General features: G+C 44.7%; 1 protein-coding gene and 1 pseudogene across 1 annotated transcript in view; both read left to right on the top strand.

Annotated features, from left to right (window-relative positions):
• LOC126210544 (uncharacterized) overlaps positions 1–22,607 on the top strand; it is a 157,893-nt gene that overhangs the window by 54,210 nt on the left and 81,076 nt on the right. Inside the window, exon 2 of the mRNA XM_049939798.1 lies at positions 1,535–1,784. Within this exon, the coding sequence (XP_049795755.1) occupies positions 1,535–1,784 (250 nt within the window). The remainder of the gene's footprint in view (positions 1–1,534; positions 1,785–22,607) is intronic.
• On the top strand, positions 2,356–2,473 carry LOC126210931 (5S ribosomal RNA; annotated as a pseudogene).

Below are 22,607 nucleotides of genomic sequence, written 5' to 3'. Positions count from 1 at the left end.
TCAATGTTGCACAGTGTAGACATCGGCTCAAGGGAACGTCAGTAGCTGGCTGCTGTGGCCGAGCGGTTCTAGGCGCTTCAGTCCGGAACCACGCGGCTGCTACGGTCGCAGGTTCGAATCCTGCCTCGGGCATGGATGTATGTGATGTCCTTAGGTTAGTTAGGCTTACGTAGTTCTAAGTCTAGGGGACTGATGAGCTCAGATGTTAAGTACCATAGTGCTTAGAGCCATTTGAACCATTTGAAACGTCAGTACCCGATTTGGATGGTCTGCCTCTGGAACGGAGGTTAAAAGTTTTTCTTCCAACACGACTGGGCACCTCCACACATTGGGCGAAACGCCCGCCGACTCACGAATTGGGATCTTCTTAGGTCGCCAGACCAACGCCATTGGACGTTTGCCTTTTGGGGCACCTCAGATCCACAGTGTACACCAACACAGAAAGAACATTAATTGATATGCGGGAGAATACACCAGAGCCCGCACAAGAATACCGACAGTGACATTTCAGTTGGTGTTGAGTAGTGTCAGTCGCAATGTTTGGATGTGTCGTCTGCAGCATGGCAGTCAGTTCGAAAACCTTGTGCAGTAGAGGTGCATGCTAATTTCTGACTGAGAATGGCGCTTCCATTGTACTGTTACTTTTCAGGTCGTCGCTGACTGGCGGTGTAACATTTTGTTTGTGAGATTGAAAGACATCTGAAGCAAGTGTTGATCCACTAATTACGACTTTGTCCTATGGGCCAAGGCTACTGAATCACCCCTGCAGACTTCGTCCTAAGGGACATGACTATTGAATTACCGTGTATACGTAAATGAGTCTTACAGATTTTCTTTTTCCTAAATGTGTCTTTACTGCATGGATATATAGGGTGTTCAGAAATACCAATTACAGATTTCTAGGACTTGTAGAGGGAAGTGGGTGCATGATATTTTGAATAGGAACCCATGTTCAGAAATGTACTGTTTCTGTGCTTCAGCCATTTGAAAATATGTGTGCTAGATAGGTTCATAACAGGATAGTCATGGAGGGGGGTGGTTATGTCGGAGTCGCTGATGTCACCTGACGTCTATCCTACCTCTCTCGCCTGGTTAGAGCCTCATTCACATGTCTGTGAGTGGCAGAGGTGGTGTGAAGTGTTGGAGGTGGTATGGGTGTAGTTGTTGGTCATCCAGACCCTACCAGAACGTGCTGGGAGTGACATCCAATGCACAGGCAATTGACTGTGAACTCGATGGTTTCTCTTCAAAATGACGCAGAATGGCCTCTTGAAATTCAGAGGTGCGGCGATGCCTTGGAGCAATACAGTAATTCCTGCTGTCAGTCAAGGTGTCCCTTTATTGAAGCCATTGCATCTGACGTAAGCACCCACCACCATGACTACCCTATTGCAAACCACTTACCAAACATATTTTTACATGGCTTTAGCACAGAAACGGTATGTTCGCGACCATGTGTTCCTACAGCTAAGTTTAGTAAGTCAGTTAGGAAAATTGCATCACAACCTGAGTGTCTCGCATTTTGTGTGTGCAGGCAGCTGTACGGGATCAACTCAGACAAGATTCCGAAGGGGCCGAAGCTGATCCGCGAGTGCGGCGAGAAGGTGCTGTGCAACTACTTCATGTACCTGGGCTACTACAAGGGCTGGATCAACCGCATCATCTACAACAACACGCTAACAGACACGGACTCCACGCCGCTGTCCACCAGACACCCCATCATCCACGGGACCGAGGGTGGGATAAGGGCTGCAGCAGCTGCCACCGCAGCATGTCCCCTGCTAGTGAGTGTCGGGCTGCTCCTGTGTCTGCACAAATAAATTCCAATCTCTCCTTCCCTGCTGTCCTCATTAGCTGAAAGCTGTCGAGTTTGCACTCTCTAAAGGGTGTACGGGGGCTGTTTTTATGCAGCGTGGCAAGTACTTGGGGGGAGGGGGGGGGGGATGGGAAAGCCACTACTCGAGTCACACCACAAGCATCCACACAGACATGTCTAATGGCAGCACTGGCGTAAAATGACTAAAATTGTTGTCACACAGTGAGACGCAAGCTTATAAAGTTACACTCAAGCGCTCACTCGCACCTCACTTGCATTGACCCACACTATGATTATCTCTCACAGACCTTAAGACAACAGAGAAGGGCCAAAGGTGCTATACCTGGGAGTAAAACAGAGGAAAACCACAGAAGACTAAAGGAGCAACATAGGGGAATGGGGCTGGCTGCCCACTTACAAAAAACATGATTGAGCCAGTCATCCTATTAATACATTAAGGACATCTCTCTATAATTATGGATACAACATAACAAAACCTTAAAACTCTAATCACATTCATTTTAGTGTGATTTAAAACAGGCAATGGCCTTGCCGCAGTGGATACACTGGTTCCCGTGAGATCACCGCAGTGAAGCGCTGTCGGGCGTGGCCGGCACTTGGATGGGTCACCATCCAGGACGCCATGTGCCGTTGCCATTTATCGGGGTGCACTCAGCCTCTTGATGGCAATTGAGGAGCTACTCGACCGAACAGTAGCGGCTTCGGTCAAGAATACCATCATAACGGCCGGGAGAGTGGTGTGCTGACCCCACACCCCTCCTTTCCGCATCCTCCACTGCGGATGGCACGGCGGTCGGATGGTCCCGATGGGCCACTTGTGGCTTGTAGACGGAGTGTTCATTTAAAACAGAGGACAGATCTGCTGGCAAATCTGCCGCCACACTCTGGCCCGTAAATAAAACATAACCTATTAAAATGAGGCGCACAATGATCGGTACGCCACAAGCACCACATGTTGGGGGATACTCTCGTCAGAGCAAGAAGCCGTGCATTAAAGGATTGTGACTTATGCGAAGACTAGTAAGAAGGAACTGATCTGTCTTTGTGGCTGAAAGGAGGTACACTGAGGTCGCATAGAGGGCTTAACTAAACTGAGCTTATTGTCTGTCATTTCCAGCCACTCGTCCTTGATGCATAACTGCGTACCTCAACAGCGACGTGATAGCATGCAGGGGGATGGTACCTTCAAAACACTAAGGATCACGACACGCCTTCTTGGCTGATGCATCCGACCTTTCATTCCCCACAATACTCATATGCAGAAAGACACGTCCTTCCCCAGCCATCTGCTGGGTGCAATCGTTGTACAGAGTAAATAGCACTGAGAAAATGAGAACAGACAAGGTATTTAGCTCTTGAAACACGTCCCACCGTCCCACCTGCTCCAGTGCCCGCAAATTCGCATATGATTCCTTGTTGAAGGCATAGGTGACGAATTAGCTAACATTGCGTGGCGTTCTACGAGTTTTGTGATGTCACTTCCTACTGTTTCACGTTCAGAAGCCACTTTCTCACATAAAGAACAATGTAAGTTCTGTAACGTTTCAGCAACACACCATGCGAAGTAGAACCAATAAGAAGCAAGAACCCTATGTACATCATACTTAAATAATTAAGTGTTTGAGATCACATCTTATTGTAACTGTGAGATAAACCATGTAAATGTGAAATACTGGTACAATAATAATCGGTGTAACTGCCAGCATGTCGAATGCGAACATTGAAACCTGCATGCATTGTGTTGTACGGGTGCTGGATGTCTGTCTGTGGAATAGTGTTCCATACCTGTTGTACATGGTTGGTGAATACAGGGGCAATTAATACTGTTCGTGCATGGTCCTAGAGCTGTTGTCCGATGATATCCCATATGTGCTCGATTCTAGATAGATCTGGTGATCAACTGGGCCAAGGCAACATGTCGACACACTGTACAGCATGTTGGGTTACACCAGCGGTATGTGAGCGAGCGTTATCCTATTGGAAAATAACCTCTGGAATGCTATTCGTGAACGGCAGCACAAGAAGTCGGATCACCATCTGTCAGGATGCATAGGATACACACGAGACTGCTCCTGCTGTCATACAAAATCGCACCCAGGACCATAACTCCAGGTGTAGGTACAGTGTGTCTTGCACATAAACAGATTGGTTGCAGGCTCTCAGCTGGCCTCCTTCTAACCAACACATGGCTATAATGTCATCGTGGCAGAACCGGCTTTCATCACAAAACACAACAGACCTCCACCCTGCCCCAATGAGTGCCTTTTTGACACCACTGAAGTCGCAGATGGCTGTGGTTTGGGATCTGTGGAAAGCACGCCAGAGGGTGTCTGACTCAAGAGCTGTCCTTGAAGTAACCGATTTGCAACACTTCAGTGAGTCACTGTTATGCCAACTGCTGCTCAAATTGCTACTGCAGATGCAGTACGATAGGCCAGAGGTGTACGCCTAACACAATGGCCTTCCATCTCGGTGGTCCCATGTGGCCATCTGGAGCCTGGTTTTCTTGCAACTTCTAGCGTTAAAAGGTTTTTTGGATTTTCACATTTAACCAAATATAACATTGATGATGATAATTTATGGCAATGTTTGCCGACAATATAAAGAATGCAACCTTTTAACACTAGATTGCGTACTCACGGCAGTTCTCCTTGGCCGTTTTTTTTTTTTTTTTTTTTTTTTGGTACGACTTGGAAAGAGAGAAAAATTAATGAATGATCGACGATGCGTCGGTTCTCGATTGTGTTCAGGAGACGTACAGATTGATTGCGTGAAAATAGTTTCTCAAATGACCTCTTAACCCGGATTGCTTTCACGTAATCAGACTCTTCAATGAAATTACCTAAGGGACCTATTTTAATATTTAAAAAAATGCAAAACAGTGAAATTTTGTAAAAAAAATTGTCAGATCGGAAACTGAACACATTAATGGTCTCCCAAATACAATCGAGACACCGCTATAAAGAGCGAACCTGTAATAAAGTTCATTTAAACATAAACATTATTTGTGGTTAATTTAAAGAAAAGAATAAGCATAGATTTTCTGTACAGTGAAGCATCAATATATTCTCAAAGAACAAAGGCGTTAAAATACAAACATTAACAAATTTACAATGAATACAAAACTTACTTTTTTTATGTTTTTCTCATACATGGAGCAGTCCAACAATCGCTGCTTTTGTATGTGCGATATTTTGTAAAAATTAGATGTCCTGGCGTGCGCGTGAGTATTTTTTATCGTCACAAGGTTTACAAAAGCGTTTTCTTTCTTGATGATAACGTGGTTTTTCACACTAAATGAAATATAACTTGTAGCAGTGCTACACAACACGTCTTAACAAGTCGGCAACCAAACATCAAAGGTAATGAAGTACATGTTAACATATCGGCGACCAGAAGTACAACTAACTATATAGACTCTAGAATTTTCCTAACAAATGATAAATTGTTCTTTCTTCTGTTTCGCAGCTTCTTGCTATCAAGCGCTGATGATTTTAAATATCTGCGCCCAGCGAGTCATAGTGTTTAAAAATACCTTTTTAAAAGGTATTTTGAAACACTGGCCGCGCGTCTTGGTATAGGCGCACGTTATAAACAGATTTCGTTTCTTTACTCTCGTGTTGTCATGCTTAGTATCATTACAAACTACAGCTCGATGGCTGTCCTTTTCTCATATGCAAAATGTCTGAAATCCAATAATATCACAAACTGTGCCAGTAATCATGTACAGTGGCTACATTCCTGTCATGTCTTTTGCAGTATTGTAGAAGAAACACCCACCTTCTCATAGACCTATTACATGACCTCTCTCAAACCCAGTGAGTTGTTGATAATGTCATCTTTGTGACCGTACAGGTATTCTTGATTAACGTCAACTCAGCACATCCAGTCTGAGAGGTTACCAATGTGCACAGCCTTTACAGCGTGCATTCAAAGCAAACTTGACATGCATCTCCATTGTGGCACTACTAGCACAACTTGTATGCGAATGGCACGAAACTGGAAAAGACTTCATCTTTCAGATGTAGAAACGCGCCTACCAACTTTCGTTTATGTCGCCCACCACCTCCTTGGTGTCGTGATTTTTTTTCCGTCAATGTAAAAGGCCACTAATTGCACACCTTCAGTGTAGCATAGTTCATAATGATTCAGTCGGCAGCGGTTCACATCCCACTTTTTTTCCCATTTCCACGTCTTCTAAAAGGTTATGGGACTTTCTTATTAAATTAATAGAAATAATTTCTGTAATATTTGATGTTATGTAAATACGAGGGGGGACTCAGAAGAAACCGGATTGTTGTCATAAAAAATTTATTGATGAACCTTTTTACAAAATTACTTCAGTCACCTTCAAAATACTCTCCATTACAGGCGATGCACTTGTCAAGTCTCTTTTCCCACTGTTGGAAGCATGTTTGGAAGTCTTCAAGTTTGATACTGTCCAGTGCCCTTTGTGAAGCTGTTCTTACCGCCTCCACATCGTCATAACACTCCCCTTTTAGCGTTTTTTTCACTCGTGGAAATAGGAAAAAGTCGCACGGGGCTAGGTCCGGCGAATATGGAGCGTGGGGAACGACAGACCACCTCTGAGATGCCAAATAGTGGGTCACTCGTAAGGCCGTGTGTGCTGGAGCGTTGTCGTGATGCAAAAACCAGTCACCTGATCGCCAAAGTTACGGGCGTTTCCTCCTCACATCCTCCCACAGACGCCTTAAAACATCCAAGTAAAAGTGCTGGTTAACAGTCTGGCCAGGGGGTACGAATTCCCGCTGCACAATTCCACGAACATCAAAAAAGACAGTGATCATCGTCTTCACATTTGACCTCACTTGCCTCGCTTTTTTTGGTCTGGGAGAGTTGGGAGTCCTCCACTGGCTTGACGCTTGCTTGGTTTCTGGGTCATACCTGTAACACCAACTCTCATCCCCTGTAATGACTTTGTTCAAGAAGTTTGGATCTCTGTTTTCAAGTCCTGAAACACATTCATGCTGATTGTTTTTTGCTCCTGTGTGAGAAGGCGCGGAAAAAATTTAGCAGCAACACGTCTCATGTGCAAATCCTCACTCAAAATCGGCTGGCATGAGCTCCAACTGATTCCCGTCTCTGCTGAAATTTGGTCAATCGTTTGGCGACGATCCTCGTTGATCTTTTGGCAGACCTTTTCAATGTTCTCCTCATTTCGCGACGTTGAAGGGCGCCCAGAAGTGCCCAAACTACTCGAAAACCTGTGTGCGGCCCATAGCGTCCTCCTGGAAAGCTTCCTGAAGCATTTGGTGTGTCTCCGTTGCAGTTTTTTTAAGCAGGAAACAAAATTTCACACACCGTCTTTGTTCTTTTAAAGTTGCCATAACGACTTCGCAGAGGTAACCCGCCAACAGTCAGAGAAACACAATACCACACTTGCACGTTCAGCTCTACACTGACGCCGTCTGCACAGCTGTTTCATGAAGGTCTCTACTAACACCATCTAGCGTGAGAACCCTGCACTACGTCTATGAGTGGCAGCGCCCTCGGAGTCCGGTTTCTTTTGGGTCCCCCCTCGTATAAGGCCGTGCCTGTGAGGAGCGAGTATGTTCGATTTTGTGAACATTCATAAGCTCATGTCTTTACTGAACCGAAATGGTACTCCCCTTCCTGCCTTATAACATGTTTATGGATATTGAAGTTTTTATTAATCTGTAGTAGAGAGGGAACAGTGTGGTTAGTGTATGGAGAAGGTATGTAGGAAAGGTGTGTTGTAATAAAGGCAAAGTTGGAATTTCACGTGTGTCTGTTTTCGTAAACAAACTGTACGGTTTGTGAGGCAAATAAAGCCGAAAACTGTCACCAGAGAGTGCCGAGAGGGCAGACTCAGCTCGTCCCGTGTGCCAACAGCGCTGTCTCTCATGACGTGGAATTTTCCTATCCGTGGCCACGTAAACGTTAGCTGCTTCCACTCGTGTGAAGACAGCTTCAGGCAGGTGTCGTCAGCTTTGCAACTGGTGACATCGTTGAGGTGTTTCTGACCACAAATATTTCAGCCGTATGTTTTCCGACCATCAAATGAAGCCGCAGCTGTGGGCATCTCTGTCGAAAATACGAGAGTAGTGGGACAAAGAGATGTCGCCCCTCTCTGAATTGGTGCCATATTTATCCAAGATGGCAGATCCAAGGCGGCAGTGATAGATGCGGCAACATTAACATAACGTCATGGTGGGGAAGTTCAAATTTTGGCAGGAAGATAGGTCACTCCACTAACCTAATCCCACACCCTCCCCTCCCCCAGAAAATGGCAGGAAGTTCAAATTTATGTAGAAAAAAGGTCACTTGAGCTACCTCCAATAACCTAAGAAAATGGCAGGAAAATAGGTCACTTGGACTACCTAAGCTAACCTAAGTCATTCGACCGCTACCCCTTCCTAGAAATTGGTGGGGAAAGGACTCAACCTGTGCTGGGCTGCAGGATAGGTGGACATAAGTCTTTATTTTACATGCAGTGTTTATTTAAACAATTTGAGTCAGTAGCTCCATCCAGTGTGTTCACCATGAGGTCCGGAGTCTAACTGACCTGACTGTTGTCCCATGGTGGCCTGGAGGAAAAGTGTTGGGAAAAGGACTCAGCCTGTTCTGAGCTGCTAGAGAGAGGAATGAGTGTACTTTATTTATTTTGGAACAATTTAATAAGCGACGGATTTGATGTAGTACCTTTATTACACCAATATGAAACACTCACTCTGATGTACTTGGGGTCACACTAGATAGTCTACAGACCTGCAACCTACTTGTAAATCACCGAAATGATGCAGTACACAGATGTGCAGACACGAAAACTACTCGTAAATTGTCTAAATAATGCATGTAAACGCTCTGGAGACACGCTCACTAATTCTAAACTGTCCAAATAATGCAGTACACAGCCTACAGACCTGTTCACAAAATAATGCAACAGACACGTCTACTACGCCTGAAATTGTCAAAATAATGCATATATAACGGTCTGCCAACATGGTCACAATGCTTAAACAGCCAAAAATAATGTAGTGCACAAACACTCATTGCACGTAAAAAAACGCTTTCGAACTATAGTCAGCTGCAATGTATCAGAGGCTCCAATGCACACAGACAAACACAGGGGTGCGAGCCAGTGCTCTCAGGCCACTGTCACCTATAGCCAGCAGGTGAAAGTCGCATCTATTTTCAGGTACACAGTTAGAATTCTTTGAGTGTTATACTTACATCACATGTCTATGTAAATAAGAGCCAAGTCACCCTCGGGACATGCACATATTTACCATTTCTGGCGTGTTGCCTCTCTACCTGCGGTCCAGTGAAGACCTAATTGTCGAGTGATTCATCCTCGCAGACGCAGCTAAAAGGTTCTCAGTGTTATACTGATATTACACGACGCGCTATAGAAATCAGTTCCAATGCTTCCCAGAATAGCACAGGGTGCATTGTTCCAAGTGATCCTAATGGGACGTGCGAGCTGAGTCTGGCTGTGCACGCATTTATGCGCCCAGCTTGGCTAACGCAATGCCATGAAATGTTCACGTCATGACTCACCATCACGGGTGCATCTATAAGGTTGTCAATGTTATACTGATGTCACATAGCTATGTAAATAAGAGCCAAGTTGGAAACTGTTAAGTATCACATAAATAGTTAACACCCACTTTTGTAGGAGCTTCCGTGATGTCTCAGCTTTTCCGCATGGAAATTCTTGTCCTGTTTACGAAAATAGCTGAATGCATTCCTCCTGATGGTCCTAACGTGGCATCCCATCCATCACATGTTACCCTTCCTGGAAATCGTTAAGTCCTGCTTTCAACAAACATATCTGAAACTCAGATGTTCTCACCGACATGTAGAGGAGGCTCCTACACCATGGCACAAAGGTTGTCTTGTGAATGAATGGAGCATTATGATTGGCTCTTACTGAATTTACCCACCAAATTACTGATGCTGCCGGTGTGGAAGCACTGTCCGCCTTATTCTTTCTGCATACGAGACTTTCAGCTGCAAAAATATTTTGTACACATCGCCATATTCCACTGACAGTTAAACCCTGCAAAAGTGGTCTACACATCGTCAGATATGGAAAGATTCTTACTCAATTATACTGCTCTGCCACTGAGGATGGAAGCTTGAATATTTCAGCCTGAAACCGGTCTCCACGTACCATATCAATGTAGTAAACACACAATTCGTATCCTGTGCCATACAAAATCGCCACTTTTGCATCATGCATATAGCTATCGACCGCCAGACACTCGTACAGATATCACGAAGACAGACAGAATAACCACATGCACTGTAGGTATACTTCTTGCAGCACTACATATTCCCCTTGAGGTCAGGCAGTCATCCAGTGCAGCCTATGGTCACAAGTCAGCCACTCACAAGGCATGACCAAGGCGCCCTCAGCAGACCAAATTGACTCTCAGAGCTGTTGTACAAAGTGAGACTGGTTTCCTCTTGGAACAAAGACGTTACTGTTTCTGGCCCCGACATGCTTGCTTGCTTGCTTTCTTTCTACACGCCTCTCCAGACTCTGGGATTACAAGAACATATGCAGTTTCACATGGTTTGCCAGAATATCATACCATTTACACGATACTTCTCTATATCAAGCACACAGCAGTATCGCTTGCATAGCAGTATTGCTCACACAGTATAATTCCGAAGATATAGACTGGAAATTATTTCTCTAAAAACCACTGAGTAATTAGAAACTTATCCAGTCTGCAAAGACCTGTACATGAGAACTCGAAAAAAATAGAGGAAATTGATATTTCCATTTGCAAATACCAAAGTTGGTGATGTAACAGGTTCCAAATTATTCTTATAATTTACAAAATCAACTAAGGTGTTTCTCATGTCTAGAGAACCAGCAAACTTGTCCTCCCGTCTTTCACCTGCTAGATGTACACACCCCGCTTGATGTCCCCTCAATTAAATAAAGGCCTGAAATGTGTAGAAGCAGTGAACCAGACAATTTACATGGTAGGGAATAATGGTCCTGTATAAACACACGTCCATATTGAATCGTCTCAAATTTGCACACGATCATGAAAGCTATAAAACAGATACTAAGTATTAGTGCGCTGTTCAACCGTCTGGAGCAAGTCACGGTTGAGTCAGCTACATTCCTGCATCCCAACAGGCCTCTCCATTTGGACAGCTCCTGCCGTTATCCAGAAATGTGAATCATTCCCGCCACAGCCCACCAGCGCAGACACAATCATCCTAGGAAACCAGCCACATATATATTTTATCACTGTACTTACAATTAAATATTACGATCACTGTCTCATTTGGACGACATTCAACAATGAGCGACATGTCGGAAATACACCCTGTTAACGGCTGTGCCTCTGGAACTAGAAATATCGGTACCATTCTTATGACTTGAGATCACAGTATTCCACAGTATTCCACATCAACTCCATACCTTCCTTACGACTGGACATAGTCAATAACTTTGAATCACTTTGAATATGTCGCAGTCACATTGCACATGTCGGAACACACACACACACACATTCTTTATAAGCCAGTAGCTCAAGGCGAACCTATCACACGCCCCCTACTACTAAGTATAATACTCCACCAATAACTGACTGATGGCGATACGAAATAATACTGACCAAAAATCAGCGATGGATGGGCGTGTCTCATTAGTTTTTCTTGCTAGTGCTACCACTGTGTCTTGGAAAGAGAAACTTAATCGTCCTACAAACCGGCAGATGTTAAAAAACACGTCCATATTACTATCACAAGCGGTCTTGGTTCTACAGGTGCACACAAGTATCCATGTTAAAAGCTTTACCAGCCTTATAAATCGAGGAATGGCATTACTTCTGAACGAAGTGCTTTGTCCAGACAAATACCGTGACACTGAATATAGACGGTGATCGCCGGAGTGTATGTAATTATCAGACCAACAGTACGGTTACACATCACTGACAATGCAACCTCGTAATAAAATTACCGAATTTAGAAAGTGATTCGGCTAAGGAAGGTGATATGAAACAGGTATTTGCAACTCCCTCATGCCACTGCTAGATATTTCTCCAGTATTTTTTTGTATAGCATTCTGTCTCGATGCCATGTCAGAGGTTTGGTGATATATCAACTGGGTTATAGGCGATGGTTGATTGACAAGGATCACAAACAGTAGATGGTGTGTAGATTGAGGTCAAAAGAAATGTACACTAGCATTTCAGATCTCTATAGTCCGTGAGACGAGTGATTGGTACTGACAGTTCCGGCGGGCAGACGGCGCTGTTGCCGAACGTGGCTCACAGCACGCGGTGCCCTGTCTGCTACACGCATTCTCTAGCAGCAGAAATAAAAGCGAGACAAAATACAAGTCGTATTGGTACGCGTGAATTTATTTAAAGTTGATGCTTGAAATATATTAACTCGAAAACTGATAAGAGCTATTTAGTACAAGTATCTAAGATGCTGAAACATAATAAAGTTATTTGTTAAACTTCACAACTGAAATGAAAACTATTTTCGCAAGTTGTTGAACATTAGCAGTTTTGGTTTCTATTGTTAAGTATTAGCATTATTAATTTGTTCCACTACAAGCTACAGAATAATTGGTCAGTGTATTAAGAGTTATAATCTGAAGAAAGTACTCACAATATGATGATCTGGTTGTAGATCGATAGCAAACTCCCTCCTTACATTCCTGAATACGTTGTAGTTACTGTAATGGAAAAACGCCACTCACATCACTGTCAGAATCTGATTTGACATTGTCTTCCTCAGCACTACTCCAACTATCACTGCTCTCTCCCAGATGTATAATTAAATTTTCGATGCATTCTTCCACAACCCCTTCGGTTTTGGCCGCCTCTCTGATGGCACTTGCAGTGCTGTTTACAATTTTAGCCCACGTCTCGCTTGTCACTTTATTGATAGCTGCTGGAAGGAGAGTTTCCACTTCAGAGATCGTGAATTTTTTATTGTTTGCAGCAATGTAATTTTTTATCTGCGCCCACACTCCTTCAATTGCATTCAAGTGACAGTGGTATGGAGGAAGCCGAACGATTTCATGCCCGTGCCTTTTAGCAGTCTCGTCAATTACATATGTTGGAAATTGGGGTTTCTTTTGTGCCACAATTTCGAGCAGTTCCGCCTTCCTTACATCTTCACTGAAATCTACTTTTCGCCGTTTCAACCACTGAATGATATCGTCTTTTTTTGTTGCCAAGGTTGGTGCCTTATCGTGAACAACGGAATGATACGGCGCATTGTCCATAACAATCACTGATGGACTTGTCAGATTCGTCATAAGCGATGTCTCGAACCATTCTTGAAATACTACACTGTTCATTTCTTCATGGTAATCTCCCGTCTTTTTTGACTGAAACATTTTCAAGCAGTTTGGCACAAAACCTTTCGATGTTCCTGCATGTAAGACAATAATACGCCCTCCTTTGCCAACAGACACTGCCATTGTCCCCTCGGGCGTTCCATCATTCCAGCCTCTACGTAAAGAATGGCTGGCATTGACCCAAGTTTCATCTAACCACACTATACTTTCGAATTCCACACCCATGACCCTGCGCAGAAATCTGCACCGCCAAGCAACTACATCTGTCCTTTCCATTAATATTTTGCGTCCGTTAAGCAGTGAATAGCTGAAGCCTATGTCTTTCGACACTGTACGCAATGAAAATTTGCTCCCTTTAAAAAGATCGTCTTTCTGAAGCGACACCTGTAATTTAGATAGAGTGGGATGTTCCCTTCTCTTTATAATAGCTGTATATATGACGACGAATAGCGTCTTTCTGAAAATCGTCCAAAGCTGTCACCTGCTTATTTCTCGGTCGCTTCTTTCCTGGTGTGTGCAGCTTTGTTGTGCCACTCTCGTCACAATCTACTCTATACTGTTCTTTCCCTATCTTTACAACAGTGTTCTTACTTATTTTCAATGCTGCTGCAGTTCTCTTCACAACCTGAACAACAGGAATTAAGGGCCCACATTTGTCCTTTTCTTTCTCAAAGTATCCCTCACAGAGCACACGAATTCACGGGCCTGGGTGTGTAGCACACTTTTCTTCCTCCGTTTCACTTCTTGTGTTGGGCTGGTACTACCCGCCGCACTAGACATTGTTTACAACGAACCATAAACAAAGAAACACTAAAAACAACAAAAACGAAATAAACTGCGAATTCAACTTCAGACAAAGGACGAACGACCGCACCGCCTGCACGCGAGACACTGGTAAGTTTCATAAGCGCGCGCGACCGGGTTTCAGAGCGGCAACGTGGCCGTTGCTACCCGCTCAAAGTCAGGCCGTCATTGGCTGCCTGCCTGCGGTCGCTAGGCAACGGAAAGACGCTACCGAGCTGTCAATACCAAAGACTCGTCTCCCAGACTATAGTGCTAAACTTTCTGGTAGAAATGATGTCTATAATTTGGAATAAAGTCTTTCCATTCAACCACATACCTGCATTGGATTCTATGGAGAAGTCCTTTCATGATTACATCCGCTAGTGAATCATATCTCTGGCACTCTCATATCTCAAAATGAGTCATCTTTTTCGAACCTATCTGCTACAGTAAAATTTAGGTAGTCCCTATACGTCTTGCAACTGCCCTCAGGCTCTGTGCTACCATCTCTGCAGCTTTGTGCATGTGATCATTCCAATTTAAGTCGGAACTGTATAAATGCAGAGAAAGCTATATCTACCGCCTTCTGCAACCAGTGCTGAAACAGTCTAATCTGAGATAGACAGGACTGTGTTTTGACCATTCGGTGGAAACGGGAACTAGGAGAAGGACGAGGATTTTGCTACTGCATTGTAGTGAACATGCTATCATCGTGACTCTGTACCCTCCATCAGGGAAAAATTACCAACTATGAGAGCTCCACTAACTTCATCCGATAGAGAACTCAATAAGATTTTTACCGCATTTCTCTCCTCCCATATGTCGAAAACAAATACCACATGCATGGTGGCACCATGCACATGTCACAATCCTATTAAATATACAGGTATTGATCCACTGCACAGAGCCGGCCGCGGTGGCCGTGCGGTTCTGGCGCTGCAGTCCGGAACCGCGGGACTGCTACGGTCGCAGGTTCGAATCCTGCCTCGGGCATGGGTGTGTATGATGTCCTTAGGTTAGTTAGGTTTAAGTAGTTCTAAGTTCTAGGGGACTTATGGCCGAAGATGTTGAGTCCCATAGTGCTCAGAGCCATTTGAACCATTTTTGAACCACTGCACAGACCAGTTTAAAGTTTCATCACCTGTACCGTAGGAGTATGACTGTATCCCACAATCAATTCTGTAGATCGCAAGGGAGACTCCCTGTGACCCTGTATCGTTGTTTGAAACATAGCTTTTTTTTCTACAGTAATATGATTTGTACACTACCATACGTTTCGTTTTTCCGCCACAGCTTCAAGGTCTGTGCCAGATTCTAAACTGACACAAACACGTTCTGATCCATTGCCTCGAGCAGAAAACTAGACATCGCATGGTGTAAATCATGTTGCACTGCTGCTACCATAACACACCACACACACTGGATGGTTTTAAATAAAAGGCACTTATAACATAAGGAAACTGGAAGAGTTTGGTGGTGTTGTGGAGCGTTCCCAAACTGCAGTCCAAAGTTGATTGACGATCTCTACATTTAATCTCATCTGTCACAGTGACGGAATAGCTGATGGCCCCGCATTCCGTTTCGACTGATTCCTCATGCTGCAGTCATGTACGCAATCACTGTTTCGGTGGTAGCCATCCCCAGAAGGTGTTGTCTCCCCACGAAAACTCTTTCTCCATCTCAAACAAACGATGTCAGTCAGTCATTACGTGGTGACCAACACCATATCAGTGGCCGGCCGAAGTGGCCGTGCGGTTAAAGGCGCTGCAGTCTGGAACCGCAAGACCGCTACGGTCGCAGGTTCGAATCCTGCCTCGGGCATGGATGTTTGTGATGTCCTTAGGTTAGTTAGGTTTAACTAGTTCTAAGTTCTAGGGGACTAATGACCTCAGCAGTTGAGTCCCATAGTGCTCAGAGCCATTTGAACCACATCAGTGGACGGATGGGACGGAAAAGACACCGTCGATGAACTGTAATAATAAGCAACACAGTTGATAGTGCAAACAATGTTAGCAATATTACAGTAATTTCAACACCGGCTAATGATGTGACAGCATGTTTCCCAATTTCAGTATCATCGCTAAACCACCCATTCTCTACTTTGCGAGTATCATTGCGAATGTAGATAGATGACTGTGCAGTACATTCATTCACTGTTAATTCTGGAACACATACATCATCAAAGTATACGACACAGCACTCTACATATTTCTAGCACCTCGAGCATAGTGCATAATTTATTATCCATATCTATGCAGATGGGAGCCACAGAGCATTCTCGTAGTCTTAGGATAAAATTAGAGACTGAAAGACCACCTTGCACTGTCTTTGACCAACCCACCCGGTAGCACCATTACCGACTGCTGTTGACAAGAAGTAGACTGCTACATACTGCGTCTCGTGAATGAATGGACCTCTCCAAGTTCTCACCCATCCAAGTGCACAAGATTTCTCCAGATGCGCCCGTGTGGATGAGGTTAGCACCCCTTATCGGTGTAGAGTAACATAATTTGAAAGTGTTGTAATAGCAGACGATTAAGAACAAGAAACGTGTGGTTTTTATGCATGATGGATCTCCAGACGGATGGAGTTCGAAGCATTTTACGTAAATAAACTACGCTATCAATTTTAAAGTACTGTTCTAGCGTCTGGGATCAGTACCAAGAGGGTACTGGTAAGAGAGAACATAAACATACGCACTCCTAAGGCTACACGGTTCTGCACTTTAAACAGGCTGTAATATTACATAGCTTCAGTTTATGAACTATCAGTCATGTGGAATGCTCGCTTTTAATATCCCACTGTAAGAAATTTATTTCCAGCGCATGACATACACCCTTCTTGCAGGTTTCTCTATGATGAACTATGGTACTGTAAAATGGTACTGTAAAATGAAAAAACTACTTCCTTAAAACAGCAGCTCTGTGTGATACATGCACAATATAGCTTTCCAGAGATGTATAGCGTCCACTACTCACATCCGATCATGGTTCAGAAATTATACTATGCCTGAATCAGTCCTATATAAAATGATCGTTAGTAACGAAGAGTACCTCTTACAAGGAAACAGATAAAGACATAGCAGCAGCGTCCGACATGTGAAATTACACGTCATACCACCAGTAACTCTCTAAACAGCACATCTGTCTAGCAGATGTCTACATGGGGATTGCAGTGTCTCACAAACACCTATCGCTAACTTTTGATCATCTTAGTTATGAAACTGAAGTTTCGATTTTATAACCAAGATGCGACTGGGGAATGGAGTACATCACATAAATCTTCGTTCATTTAGAGAAATGTGTCGAAACAGGAGGGTCACGTTTCATCACACATGAGATGGAAGTCCTTTGATTGCAGAGAGGGCTGTTGTTATCGATCGCAAGTAGACAGTGCTCTAAGTCACATATAGGGCACGTGGTTGTATACGAGTCGAACGCAGGTTATGTCACGCGACCGTTGCATCCTGACAACAGAACAACGGATAAATGGTCAAATGACCTGCAACAACATGAACGCATTATCAGTCTGCTATTAAATAGTACCTCGTTACAGCCCCATCTCGATCGATTACCCTGTCCACTATCTTTTATCCTGTAATGCAGATGCATGTAAGTTTAGAGGCAGATGGTTCTCTGTTTTCCTGAAAAGCGTCTAAGAAGTCAACTCGCGTGTATCACTGTTACCTCAATATACACTCCTGGAAATTGAAATAAGAACACCGTGAATTCATTGTCCCAGGAAGGGGAAACTTTATTGACACATTCCTGGGATCAGATACATCACATGATCACACTGACAGAACCACAGGCACATAGACACAGGCAACAGAGCATGCACAATGTCGGCACTAGTACAGTGTATATCCACCTTTCGCAGCAATGCAGGCTGCTATTCTCCCATGGAGACGATCGTAGAGATGCTGGATGTAGTCCTGTGGAACGGCTTGCCATGCCATTTCCACCTGGCGCCTCAGTTGGACCAGCGTTCGTGCTGGACGTGCAGACCGCGTGAGACGACGCTTCATCCAGTCCCAAACATGCTCAATGGGGGACAGATCCGGAGATCTTGCTGGCCAGGGTAGTTGACTTACACCTTCTAGAGCACGTTGGGTGGCACGGGATACATGCGGACGTGCATTGTCCTGTTGGAACAGCAAGTTCCCTTGCCGGTCTAGGAATGGTAGAACGATGGGTTCGATGACGGTTTGGATGTACCGTGCACTATTCAGTGTCCCCTCGACGATCACCAGTGGTGTACGGCCAGTGTAGGAGATCGCTCCCCACACCATGATGCCGGGTGTTGGCCCTGTGTGCCTCGGTCGTATGCAGTCCTGATTGTGGCGCTCATCTGCACGGCGCCAAACACGCATACGACCATCATTGGCACCAAGGCAGAAGCGACTCTCATCGCTGAAGACGACACGTCTCCATTCGTCCCTCCATTCACGCCTGTCGCGACACCACTGGAGGCGGGCTGCACGATGTTGGGGCGTGAGCGGAAGACGGCCTAACGGTGTGCGGGACCGTAACCCAGCTTCATGGAGACGGTTGCGAATGGTCCTCGCCGATACCCCAGGAGCAACAGTGTCCCTAATTTGCTGGGAAGTGGCGGTGCGGTCCCCTACGGCACTGCGTAGGATCCTACGGTCTTGGCGTGCATCCGTTCGTCGCTGCGGTCCGGTCCCAGGTCGACGGGCGCGTGCACCTTCCGCCGACCACTGGCGACAACATCGATGTACTGTGGAGACCTCACGCCCCACGTGTTGAGCAATTCGGCGGTACGTCCACCCGGCCTCCCGCATGCCCACTATACGCCCTCGCTCAAAGTCCGTCAACTGCACATACGGTTCACGTCCACGCTGTCGCGGCATGCTACCAGTGTTAAAGACTGCGATGGAGCTCCGTATGCCACGGCAAACTGGCTGACACTGACAGCGGCGGTGCACAAATGCTGCGCAGCTAGCGCCATTCGACGGCCAACACCGCGGTTCCTGGTGTGTCCGCTGTGCCGTGCGTGTGATCATTGCTTGTACAGCCCTCTCGCAGTGTCCGGAGCAAGTATGGTGGGTCTGACACACCGGTGTCAATGTGTTCTTTTTTCCATTTCCAGGAGTGTACATACAGTAGAATGCTGCCTCAATGGATAAGAAAGTAACTGTTTCCCTGGTTCCCTTCGCTTCCATGTCAATATTTACTCGGATTCCTCTTGCTGTCGCATACTTGTTCCCATGTACAAAACTGTTCTGCGCCAACCAGAAGACACGCAAATACATCCACAAGTTCCCCACATTTCATCGTATTTTCCTTCAATTTATAAGTATTTTCCGTCATTTTTCGCAATTCTATCGATTTGTTTATGTCCCTTCTACTCATGCGTTCATGACATAACCTCTCGTTCCATGTTCTAAAATTGCTTGTAAATGTAGTACAGCTGCCAACACCTAGCGCATATGCACTATTTTTCTGATCGGGAGGTGTAGTATAGCACTGTATTTGATTGCATCCAGGCGCCTCCACCCACATATTCCACATTTCCAGTGCGTTTGCTCTGTTTTCTGCATGTCTGTGTATGTGCATGTGTCGCCATTGACTGTTACTTTCTGGATAGCCCTTGTAACTCGGCAAGAAGTGGTTGGTATCTGTCGTCGTTTTTTCGACTGTTTTGTAATAAGAACGTCCCTTCATATTTTATCGAGACAAGTGAAACGAGGCGCAGTGACGTTTGTATCCTTGCATTTTCTCCAACTATGTCGCGAATTATGATGGTGTAGTTGGTCGGGAACGTAAGAGCACGGCTTGAAATGCTGCGCCTTTGGCCGCATCGAATGGGGATGAGACAGCGGTGGTGGCTCTGGTAGGAAACTCCCCGGGGCCATCACGCAACAAGAGTCCAAGAGTCAGCCAGTGGTACCGCTCTGCGTGTGTCTGCAGTCTCCTCGCGATACTGCCGATCTTCAAAGTGGTAACGTCCAAAATGGATTTTGAAGGACAGTGTGGGATGGACCGAGGAAGTTTCCCTATTTTTCAAGCACTTGCACCGGATGTTAAACGAATCCACGGAACCTTTCAGTGCCGTCAGAGCATCACTGGTAGTAAAAGTTTCCGTGGTCAACGTGATTTGAAGCGTCATTTTTCTTCGATGCATGAGGACGCCAACACCTCAGAAAGAATTAAATTGTGGCCCTTTGGCGAACGTAGATTCGACAAGAAAAACACTCCACAACGTTTCCAGTAACGTGGGATTATTGTGGAAAGAAAGACTTAGGAATATGACGCCGTAACCACTAAAGAAATAGAGACTCATGGGGTCAGACTGAAAAGGAAACTGGTTGCAGTTTGTAAAGCAGCAATCTCTAAAATCTGTTAAAGAGAGTACTTACAGAGGAGACTGCTTACAAAACGTTCTTACAGCGCCTCTTTGATACTTCTCAAGTATGTGTAATTCGCTGAAGTATAGACCCACATCACTAACGTCGATTTGCAGTACGGTTTTGGAACATATACTGTGCTCTACCATTGTGAATCGCATCGAAGAAATCGATTTATTGACAAATAACCAACACGGATTCACAAAACATTGTTCTTGTGAAACACAACAAGCTCTTTATACTCATAAAGTAATGAGTGCTATCTGCAGGGAGTGTCAAATTGATTCCGTATTTTTAGATTTCCCGAATGTTTTCTACACCGTTCCTCACAAGCGCCCTCTAACCAAACTACATGCCTATGGAATACCACCTCAGTTGTGCGACTGGATTCGTGATTTCCTGTCAGAGAAGCCACAGTTTGCAATAACTGATGTCATTGACTAAAACAGAAGTATCATCTGACGTTCCCCAAGGAAGTGTGATAGGCCATCTGCTATTCCTGATCTACATCAACGATTTAGGGAACAATCTGAGCAGGCCTCTTAGATTGTTTGCAGACGATGCTGTCATTTACCGTCACGTAAAGTCATCACATGATCCGAACGAATTGCAAAATGATTTAGACAAGATATTTTAATGGTTCAAAAAGTGGCAACTGACTCTAAATCATGTGAAGTCCAAAGTCATCCACATGAGCACTAAAACGAATCCGCCCAATTTCAGTTACTCAATAAATCACACAAATCTAAAAGACTGAAAAATTCAGCTAAATACGGTTGCGAATAACTTGAGTTGGAACGATTACATAGGTAATTTTGTGTGTGAAGCAAACGGAAGACTTTGTTTTATTCACAGAACAGTTAGAAGATGCAACAGGTCTACTAAGGAGACTGCCTACACTACGCTTGTTTGTCCTCTGCTAGGGTATTGCTGTAATGTACATGTCCTTACCAGATAGCGTTGACGTAGGACAACGAAAAGTTCACACAAGGGCAACTCGTTCAGTGCTATGGAGAAAAACGGCACAGAGGGCGAACGATATGATGCACAAATTGGGATAACAGTTATTGAGCCGGCCGTTGTGGCCGAGCGGTTCTAGGCGCTTCAGTCCGGAACCGCGCGACTGCTACGGTCGCAGGTTCGAATACTACCTCGGGCATGGATGTGTGTGATGTCCTTAGGCTAGTTAGGTTTAAGTAGTTCTAAGTCTAGGGGACTGATGACCTCAGATGTTAAGTCCCATAGTGCTCAGAGCCATTTGACCCTCTGAACAGTTATTGAAACAAAGGTGGTTTCGTTCAGTCACCAACTTTCTCCTCACAGTATGAAGTATTTTGTTGGCGCTCTCCTACATAGGGAGAAACGGTCGTCATGATAAAATAAGAGAAATCAGAGTTCACACCGAAAGATTTAAGTGTTCATTTTCCGATTCACTGTGGAACAGCAGAGAAGCAACTTAAAGATGGTTCGATGAACCCTCTGCCGGGTACTTAATTGCCAGCTGCAGCGTAATCATGTAGATATAGCAGTAGATGTAGCAGTGCCGTGGTGAACCAAATATGAAGTGTCGTGTTTCTTCATTGCATGAGGATGCCTGAGAAAGAATTAAATTATGCCCCATTGGAGAATGCAGATTCAGTAAGAAAAAACACTCCAGAACATTTCTAGTAACACTGGATTACTATGGAAAGAGAGTGCATAATAAGACAGTGTAAACCGAAAAACGATAGTCTCACTGCCGAACTGTAAAGGAAACTAGTTACCATACAGGTTTGTAAAGCAGCAACCGCCAAAATCTATTAAACAGAGAATCTACAAAGGAGAGTGCTTACAAAACGCTCTTAAAAAATTGCTCTGAGCACTATGGGACTTAACTGCTGAGGTCATCAGTCCCCTAGAACTTAGAACTACTTAAACCTAACTAACCTGAGGACATCACACACATCAATGCCCGAGGCAGGATTCGAACCTGCGACCGTAGCGGTCGCGCGGTTCCAGACTGTAGCGCCTAGAACCGCTCGGCCACTCCAGCCGGCCAAAACGCTCTTACCTCGCATCTTTGAATTCTTCTCAAGTTTGTGGAAGTCGTACCAGATATGATCGAGAGGGGGGGGGTGTTGTATGTATACAAATAAGGGCAGCAGGTATGGTCACAGGTTTGTTTACCCCATGAGACAATGTCACGGAAACACTTATAAAACTGCATTTGCAGACACCAGAAGAGAGACGCCAATTATCCTGTTAATGGCACTTACAAACCTTCAGGAACCAATACTAAGTGAGTAATGTAG

The sequence above is a fragment of the Schistocerca nitens genome, chromosome 10 (assembly GCF_023898315.1).
Source record: "Schistocerca nitens isolate TAMUIC-IGC-003100 chromosome 10, iqSchNite1.1, whole genome shotgun sequence".
NCBI classification, from domain to species: domain Eukaryota; kingdom Metazoa; phylum Arthropoda; class Insecta; order Orthoptera; family Acrididae; genus Schistocerca; species Schistocerca nitens.
This window is presented reverse-complemented; position numbering and strand designations above follow the sequence as displayed.